General features: G+C 32.3%; 1 protein-coding gene across 1 annotated transcript in view; it reads right to left on the bottom strand.

Moving 5' to 3' along the window:
* The window catches only part of LOC106475333 (probable 28S rRNA (cytosine-C(5))-methyltransferase), a 25,223-nt gene extending 14,048 nt beyond the window's left edge, over nt 1–11,175 (bottom strand). Inside the window, exons 1-4 of the mRNA XM_013936022.2 lie at nt 10,819–11,175; nt 5,997–6,291; nt 2,662–2,788; nt 1,808–1,949 (exon numbers count right to left, since the gene is read on the bottom strand). Coding sequence (XP_013791476.1) covers nt 1,808–1,949; nt 2,662–2,788; nt 5,997–6,291; nt 10,819–10,965 — 711 coding nt within the window. The 5' untranslated portion in view covers nt 10,966–11,175. The remainder of the gene's footprint in view (nt 1–1,807; nt 1,950–2,661; nt 2,789–5,996; nt 6,292–10,818) is intronic.
* Between the last annotated feature and the right edge of the window lie 1,139 nt (nt 11,176–12,314).

The raw sequence follows: 12,314 nt of genomic DNA, 5'->3' as shown, positions 1-12,314 counted from the left end.
TTCGTTACCATACGCTTACTAATTTGAAAGTTATAGCATGAAAACTATAACAAGCATGAAATGGTTATGAGGTCAGACCCATGGACCAAACCCATGCTGAAAGAGTTAAATAAGAAGTGGCAATTGGAATCTATTCAAGAAAAATATCCTCCTCAGATATGTCAGTACTTGTAATTTATATCAGCTGATTCTTTGGTGTTGAAATGATTGCTTTACAGAAACACAATTCTGTACATTTCAAAACTGACCAACACATACTTACATGGTGGTGAATGTCATGACTTCCAATTTCTGTGAACTAGTTCATGACACCAGTTTCCAGTCTCGGGTAGTTTTAGCCAGAATAGAATCCAGATATTCTCCTTTGTCCAAACTAGTCTTGTACTCGTATCTTGTAAAGTGCTTAAGGACTGCTGCACTATTTGACTGAATATTTGCAGTTATTTTTTAACCTTTAGATAACAAATTCACATATTGCCCCTTCACAGTTACCCTTTAAGAGGTCTCACTGTATAACTCTATGAACATTTCTACGTGTTGCACAACTTCAGCAAGTATGCTGAAAGTGAGCATGTTTTCAGATCCTAACAAGCAAGAAAAATGTTGTATCACATCCTGTTTTGATGTCAAATTGTGGTAGTGCTTTACACCTTTGATGGGCTAATGATACTGTTAATTTATAAGTTTTGAGCCCGAATGCTTTTCCAACTTTGAAAGCTACATGGAATTCTTCAGCAACTATGACATTGCTAAAACCAGTACATCTGTGTTCACAATTCTGATGACAACAGATTTGTGACCTTCCTTTACATACTACTATACAAGAAGAAAAATCTGTGATCACTTTCTCATGAGTGTGTGGATTGACTACAAAAGCTTCTTGGTGCAGGTGCAAAGTTCTGGCACTCTTTCCATTGGTGGTATACATTTTCCTTCAATCAAGAGAATTTCAATGTTTTGTGCAAGGATATAGAAAAGATCTGATATATTCTAATCCATCTTTAAAACTCCTGTCCAGTTCTTGGGCATTGGTGCTGCAATAAGAACCCTCTAGTGCAAGGGTTGTTCAAAGAAGAAGTCATTTTTTCTTTTGTCTAAGACCAAAACATTTCGAGAGTCATAATATTCCCTAACGGATTTACAATGCTAAAATCAGGGGTTTGATTCCCCTTGATAGACACAGCAGATAGCCCAAAAGCCACAAAACAGAGCCCCATATTCATAAGTTCTGCTATTTTATATCAAAAATATTACCACTGTGTATAAGTATAGTGGCACCAATAACCTATGAACAACTTTCAAGTTCAAACAGAACTAGTTTACAACAAGACATCTATTCTTTGTCAGTACAAGCCTTTGTTTTACTGATAAAATCAGCTAATAGTAATTAATAGTATATAGATTAATTACACATCTTAATTGTAGTATTTAACAGATAAAAATATACTTTAATACAGCCTTGCAGCCTATTTTGGAAATGTTTCCACTTCTATCAGGCTGGGTTCTGATCTTATCTGAAGAACTTTAAAAAGGACTTGCATTGAATTTATGCTTGTAGAGAAAAATTAACAATACTTGCTATCTACGTTCCTTAACTGCTACACAAGTTACATAAAAAAGCAACAACAAAAAAATTAGTTTTTCTTATTCCTTGCCCTTACTAGGGTTGCTACAAGTCACCAAATTTTCTCATTCATACTTACACAAAGCCAAGATCAATTATTTTAGTATGCTTTTAAGTTCCCTTAAAACAAAGTTAAGAGCTTAGAAAAGCAATCCAGTAACTTTACGAGATTTAAATTTTTACCTTGTCTTGTAAAAAGATGTTTGCATTATCATAGAGAGAACTATTTTGCAGATCTGTCCCATGAGGTAAAATCAACACATCAGGAAAATCCTGGTCTTGCAAAAACTGTTGCTTCTCCAGGTTCAATATTGTTGATTTGTATCTGTTTATTTAGGGACAAAAAAATGAAACGTAATTTGTTACAAATGCCCAAGTGACACAATTTTATTGGATTTTGTTACAAACTTACAAACCTTACCCAGCTGATTTTGCTCTGTTTATTTAGGGACAAAAAAATGAAACATGTAATTTGTTACAAATGCCCAAGTGACACATAATCTTATTGGATTTTGTTACAAACTTACTAACCTTACCCAGCTGATTTTGCTCTGTTTATTTAGGGACAAAAAAATGAAACATGTAATTTGTTACAAATGCCTAAGTGACACAATCTTATTGGATTTTGTTACAAACTTACCCAGCTGATTTTGCTCAAAACTACATTCTTAGCTATGTATGCTGAGATAGGCTAATATAATCTCCTATACCAAATAACATTAAAAGTATGGATTTAAATTAATTTTGCATCAATATATTATATAAATACAGACGACTTCTAATAACCAAGCACAGTATTTTAACCATTACCAAACTAACTTACATATATTTCTGTTCAACCAAGAATCAACAGTTGTGTTACAAGGTAAGTTATTTCTACAATCATGAAATTATTATACTTTTCATTTCTCAATATTTTCACTTTTTTTACATTTCATTATAAGTAAGTAAAAAACAACAACAAACTTTATCCTTTGTTAAACATTGTAAAAGGTTGATAAAATATCATAATAAAAATATAACAATTATGGTATCACCTTTCCAGAGAAACAGGATGATCAAGTTTAACTTCAACAAATCCATCACTTTCAAGTTGCTGAATCACATTGTTAATAGATGTATTGATGGTGTTTATCCTCACATAACGAGGTAGAGAAACTCTACCTAAGATAAAAAGGCACATGAACAATTACAGAAAACTTATTTAGAGTTAAGCAATTAGTAAAAGTTATTGATCCAGAAGGAACACATTAATATTATCAATGTTTACACTTTACAGTACAGGCTGGAAAAAACTGTAGAAACACATGAATGTGTATGCTGAGAAATCAATTAATCAAACAAATTACAGGGTTTAAGTGGCACATGAAGACATCAAGTTTTTGTTTTCCCTTTTCCATGCTTACAATCCACCTAGAGCTATTCAAATTTAAACAGCTGTCATGCTTGTGTAAATAGGTTAACATTGTTAGACTGTTATTTGTCCAAGTTTAGTAGTTTCTGACAAACAGTTAAATCTAGAAAGTATTCAACAATCTAAAGTTTTTTTGAGTGAGTACAGAATAACTAAATAATTTGTAAAATTGTATTATTACATCTTACTCTAAGCAACACTGGTTATACACGTAGCTTGTAACAAGTAAGAAATATATTAAGTTACAACTATGCTATTACTTAGACATACAAAGTAAATGTGAATAACAGGGATCATTGTGGTTAGTTATGTGACCAGTGGTCACTAGCCCACATTTGTGAGTTGTGTATAAGCTGACACATACCATTCCATGCAGTTAGTGCCAATGGAAGAAAAAGTAGCTAATAATTTGGTTACATGGATATGTAGAACAGTCAAAAATAATGATTTTTCAAAACACCAATTACAATTAATTGATTATTTTGGTAAGTCAAAACATTAACCAATTAAGCTGAATAACATTGAATTAATTGAAAATAATAAGGGGAATATTTTGATTAATTGAATTGTTAAAATACTCAAAAATAGTACTAATTGGAAATATTAATTTTGATTATTGACTCAAAACGAGTCTTCCTAACACTGAGTATGTCATCATGCTCATTACCACATTTTTCTTTACGATAAATTTAATCCAATGTCTGCTGAAATGAGAAATTTTCTGTCCAAGTTTTTATTGAATGTTGCTGAAACAGCACAACTGGTAACAGAAGGGAAACCCGAAGATATAGAGTACCTGATGGACCAGCGACGATGAAAATGCCAATTGCATAGGAAAACAGAGACAGAAAGTGAAATGCGCAGTACAAAAGAAGTGTAATATAAGAAACTGCTTGTTGAAGAAGGAACGGACAAATGTATGTGCAAAGATTAAGGGACTTCTAGATGAAAGAATAATCTACAAGGTTGGAATAAGAGGAACCTCAATGATGGAGCTGCCTAAGATAACAGGACTTGACAAAGAGTGTAGGGAACACATACAGAAAAGAAGAGAAAAATACACGTTGAGTTGTCAAAAGCCAGAGCAGCCAATTTTGGGATCAGGGACCAAAAAAGCTGAGGTTACCACGCCACTCCATAACTTGCAGATGAAATGGGGAAGGATGAGCCTGAATGAGGTTCCTGAAAAAGGGAAAGTGAGAGAGGGCAAGGGTATAGGGCCCAAAGATTATAAGAGGATGCATGTGAATAAGTAAGACAGGAGACTAAAGAAACGAGAGAAATTTGATGGCAGGCAGCTTTTGCCCAAGACTCCAATGTGTGAGAAACACTCCACAAATCTTATGACAAATGAGGGGAGCAAGATGCAAGGGATGAATGAGTTAGGTGAATGACAGAGAAAAACCAGGCAGGGAAATAGCCGAACAAAAATGTTGACCACATGGCCAAGCTTGGAAATGGAAAATGCACAGGAAATAAGAGGAACTTTTAATGCACAACATAGGCATAAGTCATTTAGCATGCTTGATCCAATTTGCACATTGAAATAAGTTAACCAATTACATGCATTGGTTATAATTGAAAGTTTGTGTCAAAACATAGAAAAAAAAGCTTACTGTATATTGTATTAATAGATATGATTGGCTTAAGTAATTATTATTGGTGGATTATAAAAGAGTGTTCATGATCATTGGAAAAAGTGTAATATCTTTTTCGGTGCATGGATTACTTATTTTTGGTTGGATTGTTTGTCATGGAAGGTAATCATTAATTAAGCAAGGTATGTACCATAAAGCAGTGTCATTTTAAATCATCTTTACTCAATAGTTTACAGATATAATTACATTTTAAGGCATGCAATTAAACCAAACTTGTATATTTCTGTCCATAACAGTATTCTCCATTTGCTTAAAATATCTACAGTAATTAGTTAGGCATAATACCCCACAGCAAAATCAGAGTCAAATTTTGGCTAGAAATGAAAGGGTAATGAAACATTAGAGAACAAAAAGCCAAAAAAGTTTCATAAAGTTCTAAATCAGAATGTGTGTTTAGTTACCATGGGAGTTTGGCACTGCTTACTTGTAAAGAATCAGGAAAAAAGCAATGTATATACATGAGGGCACAAAAATCTTACTAAGACTACAAATCATGATCAGCATTTAAAATGAAGTTTACAAAAAATAATGAAAGGAAAATGCAGTGAATTTAATAAATGGTTTTATATTATTTTGAATAAAGGCAGATTATCTTAATATAAAGGAACAGTTTATATAGGGTTTATTTTCATTACACACACACACATTTGAAGCATTAAACAATGATTTTATTTTTTACATTTATAAACACTTCTCTTTGAAATATAAGAAAAACATTTTTTTCTCATTTTTTGTAAATTGAATCGAAATGTTTTCATATTATAAATGCATTTTACATAGAAATGTGAAGTTTCTATATGTAGAAAAGCTTTCCTCTTGACACCTGAGAAGTAACTTCTTGTTTTGGAAGTCTGTCCCTAATTAATATTTTATTTTAGAGAATTTCAAAATTCAAAATCTCGTGCATAACATTTTCATCATAACTGATAATGTGAAATTCCCAAATAACAATAATTAACAGTTGGTTTAGGTAATTGATCTGTTAATTTTTTTTTTAGTATTGACAATATTTCAAAAACGTTTTAATTTGATTATTATTTTTAAACTTGCACTAAAATGTAAGGCCTATGATGTTCACAGTACCAAGAAATCTATTGTAATTCAGCCTGTACAATGTTTTTCCTGCTAGAAGAAGGCCCCAGGTTTGATCACTTGTTTGGAAGCCATGTTTTCACTTCCAAAGAACTACCTTGTTATTAAGAAATTACTTAAGTACAAATACATACAATGATTTAAGAAAATATTAAATATTTTAATACTTACAAAATAAAGTTATATAAATTCTATTGTATCAAAATACCTTCTTTTTCCAAGTCATTATTGACTAAATCTTCCACATTCTTGACGTTAGCCTTCCGCAAAATTTTTTTAAAGCCTTTCTGCAGCAGTGGACAATATTCGATAATCATCTGCACAGGTTTGCTCTGAGATGATAATTTACGACCAGCAATTAGATGTTGATAGGCAAGGACCAATGCCAGAAACTGGTCTAGTCTGGTTTCTTTTTCAAACAGTTGAGCATGTTCAAACACCTTATTTAGAATGTGTTTATACTTCAATGTTTGACTTACTACAGCATACAGCTTTTTCTTGTTCTACCAGGAGAATAAGAAAATTTTATGATAAAAGTTTAACATAAATAAACATTTATGGCATTGCATATTTAAATAATTTAGGTGTTCTTCAAATTTAAAAATTTCACCCTATTTCAACCACTTCTATAAACCTATAGAAGTGGTCTAAGTAAAGGGAAAAAAATGGTACCATACATAATAAGCAAGTAGCAGACAAATTAGTAAGTTTGAAGCAACATTATATAATTTGTACCCAACATAATATTCCTTTGTTTGTGAAATAGAATCCCAGATTAGGTAGCAAAGTCTATTCCATAACCAGCTGATAACGGGTTATGTAAAATAAGCTTTCATACATCTTGCTAGATTGATTATAAAACCTTTCATGTGTTGGAGCTTCATACAGTAAGCTAAGGACAAATACATGCCTTTGTATAACTGTATTCTTTCGTTTCAAGAGAGAATCTATGGCTATTCAGTTTTCAAGCTATATTTAACACTTATGTTTTTCCATCTTTGTGAGAAGCATTGTGAAATTAAAACAAACAAGTTCAACTCAGGTGACAAAACCCATATCAAGACTATCTGAGAGCTGCAGGTCTGAGTAATAAGATCTCTCATCAGCACAGCTGACAAAACCCATATCAAGACTATCTGAGAGCTACAGGTCTGAGTAATGCGAGCTCTCATCAGCACAGCTGACAAAACCCATATCAAGACTATCTGAGAGCTACAGGTCTGAGTAATGCGAGCTCTCATCAGCACAGCTAGATCCAGGACAGATCTTGCATACAACAGAGCTCTGTATGGCTTTACACATGGAAAAAGATTAAATAATTTTTTATAAACTCATCTATACACTTTTTTTATCTCTCAGATCACTCTATGAAGAAAATCTGATAACTAAATTTCTATTCTTCAGATGGTTGTAGTTACCTAATGTTAGATATATTTTATTCCACTTCATATTCAACGATCAAAGTTCACATTCTATTATTTTCTTTACATTCTTATAACTAAGTATATGACACAGTTGTACATGTAGTGGTAACATGCTCATCTTCTGGTTAAGAGCCAGTTTTCTTAGGTTAATGACAATAGGTTGTAACATTCTTTGGTTGAATTCTTTTATGGAATGGAGGATGACATGAAAAAAAAAAATGGAGATAGGCACATCAAAAATATAAAGAAAATAACAGAACATGGAGATTAATTCTTTAATGTGAGCTGCATGTTTTAAATTTGCAAACACGGGAGTGTTAATGTTAGATACAAACACAGTAGCAGCAAGTTCTCTTTGGGAATGTGTGTGTGTGTTTATATATATATACATACATTTAAAATACCACACTATTATTATCTACGTACAAGGCCACATGAAGCTCCATTATGTGACAATTTCTGCCATCAGTCTAGCTGATCTTAAAATTACTGTTTTCAGTCAGTCTTGGAATGAGTTTCATTACCTACAAATGGCAGATTGGATGTTTTCAATTCATGAACACAGAAGTGTTAGAGTTAGATACGAACTTTGTGAAAGTAAATCGGGTCAAATGGAGAACCCTGTCCGCTGCTTGCTCAATATGTATGGCAGTACAATATTTTTTTTTCACCAATAAATCTTTTCTACATTAAACTACATTTCTTACCTAAATTTAATATTATGCAAGTATGTGACTATTTGAAAAAAAAACAACTGAGGATCTGATTGAGGTGTTTAAGTATTAAGAGAATTGATAGTGTTGATACACTATTTTTTCCCCCATACTTGACAGTGAGAATGATAAGACAAGGGATCACAAATGTAAATTTGGCACAGTAGGAGTCACCTTCGCCTAAGATAGTTTTAGTTTTCTAACAAAGTGGTTCATTTCCAATGGAATGCCTTCAGAAGTAGTGGATGCAATAAATTTAAGGAAAGCTTGATAAATATTTAAATTATAAAGGATGGCTTTGAGGATTTTTTTGTTTTCTTTTTGAGTTTAGTTTAGTTGACACCCTAGATAGACCAACAGGTTCCTTGTTCATTTTAAACGTTATCTCAAACTTTCTACTGGATTATAAAGGCATGCGAGTGTATAAGGACTTCACCAATTTCTGTCTTTTACTTAATTTTTTTTTAACTGGACTTCAAAGTCTCATTTCAACATTTAAGAAAACCTTGAACAAAAAAACACACATAAAAATGCTATTTATCATGATAACACTTTATAATCACAACACATACTGCTACTAGTGACAAATACTTATGACTGCAATCACCCACATAAAGTTTTAATGTAGAAGTACAATGTACAAGGTATTAAACTCAGCTGAGCTGGGGTTATTTTAAATGTCTGATACTTGGTGACCTAAAAGGGAAAAATGATATTTCATAATTCTGCTCCTTCTCCTGAATTTTGGTTTGTGAAGAGCTTTTTACAGATCTAGTGCCTAGAGATTTTATCTTTACTAATTTTTTTTGTAGATGTTAGCTTTAATAATCAGGCCTAAAACAGTGAAATAGATTATAATAAATATTGTGTGTTATATACCAACAAATCACTAGTTAAACATCACTTGGAATACTGTGTGGTGTTTTGGTTTGGGAGAATTTAAGATCACCTTCTGGGAGTTTAAGATGAAAATCAATAACTTTATAAAAAAAGAAATGATGGGGCATAAAATAAATAGTTTACCCTCCTGTGAATTAACCCAAACTATTGACCTAAGTCAAAAGGTTTTGTTGAATTCTTCAAGTAAAATTATTTTCTCCATTCTCTTGATATCTGGTTTTATAAAGTCCAATCAACTCTATGAAAACTTGTAATTAAGTAATTTATTAATCATCAGGCTTGTAATTAATTACACATAATACACACACACACACAAATATATATATGTATAATTATTTTCATGAGACTTTGACAGTTAAAATAACAAAAAACTAATTTCAAATTGTTGATTATTTTTGTGAATCATGACCCTGATTAATCTGAATAACCTTGAATTAATTGAAAATAGTAATGAGAAATCATGATGGCAATATTTCAGTTATTTTCATTAAATTAATTAATTTAATTCATAATTTCATTTAATCAATTATACATGACAATCAATGTACACAGGTAATTGATTATATTGATTAGTTGAGTTAATTTCCCAGCCTTCCCTGTAATGGCATCATTTTCACTCAATTCCTTAAAGGTTTTTGCTAAACATGCTATTCTTAAGGTCAGCATGATGTCACAGTCATGTGATTTTACCTAGTAACTCGAACACCATCTTGAAAAAAAGGCAAACAATAGCAAAGCGAGTAAGTTGGGTGTAAACAATTTATATACATCTACCATATACATGTTACTGCTCAAGCTGCTGTGCAAATTCTTTAATCATCATTCATATGTTATTGTTTGATAGTCAAATTATCAATTGCAATGTCTTACCAATACGTGGAGAATCTTGTAAATGTTGTCTTCCAATTTCTTTTAACACAAGATAATTGTATACATCTAGGTACTGCATACTGGGCCATTCTGTTGGGTAGTTGATCCATGAGTTGGCAGAGTGCTGGTAGGGAAAAGAATCAAGCCCAATTAATTGTAACTTTCAAATTCGATGATGTACCTGATGATGACAAAACCTTGTCGAAACGTTGTACATTTGCTGTCATGTTAAACTTATATTAAAGTTTTTCTTCATTACCCATTTAAACCGTCTCCAGCCATTAATTGTAACTTTACTCGATATCTTGCTAATGCCTCGGCTGACAATAATAAAATGAGCTGAACACACACACAGTTATAGTCACACTTTGGCTCCCACAGCTTTCCTCTATCTACCTGTGTTCTACAGTTGATAGCTTATAGCCACAACATTCTTCTCTCCTTTCATTCAAATCTTGGTACTTGAATTTAGAGTTCCCTGCCTGGCCCTGTTAAGGTCCATTTGACAGTAGCTTGACTGGGTATCAAATAGAAGGAAAATTCAAATCCTTTTGACTTGTTATTGGTACAATTCAATACACAACAACTCTTCATCACATTAACAAGTTTGGAACAACAAAAGTTCATCACAAACACAAACAGTCGTTATGAATATAAGTCTAGACACAGAGCAAGTGTAGAGAATGAACGAAATTTCCCCTTCATCGCACTATTTCAATATTTGTTTGCCCCTTTCCCTCGGTTGCTATGCAGACATTGCATTGTGGGAGGGCAAAGATTCCAAATGTCCAACCTCAAGAATGTGTTTAGCTATGAAAAACAGAGCTGGCCCTTGGAGTGGGTGATATGTTCCCAGATTCCCCTAGTCAAAACAAAGGCACGAGCCTAGGCCTACCTGAGTACCTCATTTTCAGTTTCACTTAAATTGAAATTAAATTTCAATTTCAAATGTCAGCAAGTATTAAAAAGTTACACTATGTCGCAACATCGATTTAGTTGTAAGCTGTAATACTTTTATTTTTAAAAATAGTATTACTAGTACTAATAAATACTAATAGTATGTCTAATAATACTAATAGTAGTAACGGTAACACTATAATACATAACAAATTATTAAACTTACACAATGTTTCATGGTGAAAACAAGACCTCTAGCACTTCCCTTTTTTTCATCAATTTGCTTAAGAATACGTGCAGCTTGCTTATAAAGTCGTGGAACTCTTTCATTCTTACTCAAATGTGCTTTTTTAACGACAGAATCTTCCTCCATCTATAGTTGAACTGATTAAATTTGACTGACAATGTTACACTACTTGGTTGAAAACACGTGCTATATTCCTGCGAGGGGACGCTTCGCTCAGAGCAAATAAAATTGAATCAAAAACACCATAGGTGTGGAAAAAAGTCGCGTCCAAAAAATGATTGAGCGTGCGACTTAAAAAGATTAAATCAAAATTGGCGGCTATAGCTACACTTATAGTATTAATAAGAATTTTATAGCAAATATCCAAAATTGGCGGCTATAGCTACACTTATAGTATTAATAAGAATTTTACAGCAAATATCCATTCATTAGTTAGCCAGGCCGCATATTTTCTTCTACTTGGGACATGATGGTGAGGAAAACAAAATACGCGACCTAGCTATAATAACTAATGAACGAATATTTGCTGTAAAATTCAAATCAATGCTACAAGTGTAGCTACCAGTTGGCTGCAAATTTTGGTTTCATTCCTTTAAGTCGTACTCTCAATCCTTTTTTTTTTCTTTTTTGACGCACTTTTTTTTTTCCACATCTAAGGTATTTTTATTAGATATCATGATTTTTGTCCATACGCACCAATAAACTACATCAAGTAAGAAAGTGAAACTCGATAGTAACCAACATTAGCCTTAGGATCGCAACCCTATTATTGGGAAGAAAGGTATACTTTACAGAACCAACCAGATTCTTTAAAATATATGGTGGTAGTTTTTCCTCTCTAAAACAGTGATAATAACTTCCTATATAGTAATGCCATGGAAACTAGATTAACAGTTTCTTGTCATCGCCGGAATGCACTCTGTACAGCCTACGAAGACCACAAAAGTTTTTATAATGCCCCACTTCCGTATATACTAGATCGAAAAAATATATATATATATATATAATCTTTTGTCGTATTTATAAAATTTAAAGATATAAACATATGCAATTCCATCCACAAAGTGCTTCAAAAAGAAGTAATGTTTAAAGAGAAATAACTGTACCTCCTTCTCAGACTGTGGATCTTATCTGTCTTGGACTTAGACTTCCTGGAACTAACACCTCAATAAATATTTGCCTGAATTTTTTATTTTTGTTTCCACTAAAAACTGGTTCAAAGCTGAAGTATATTTTCTGCCCTGCAAGCATTCAAAGCAAAAGTAATTTCTATAGCCACTCTGTTCATTCTTTGCACTGTGCCTTTATATTGTCTATGAAAAACTTAAAAACGGTACTTTAAATAGGGTATAAAAAGTATTTAGCAAAATATTATTAGTATTTTACTCTTTGACACAAAATTTCTTTTAATAATTTCGTAATTACTGTCTACATCACAGCTAAGCAAACTATTCTAAATATGCAAAGTGTCATGA

The sequence above is a fragment of the Limulus polyphemus genome, unplaced genomic scaffold (genome assembly GCF_000517525.1).
Source record: "Limulus polyphemus unplaced genomic scaffold, Limulus_polyphemus-2.1.2 Scaffold8417, whole genome shotgun sequence".
NCBI classification, from domain to species: domain Eukaryota; kingdom Metazoa; phylum Arthropoda; class Merostomata; order Xiphosura; family Limulidae; genus Limulus; species Limulus polyphemus.
The sequence above is the reverse complement of the archived record's forward strand: the minus strand, read 5'-3'. Positions and strand labels throughout refer to the sequence as shown.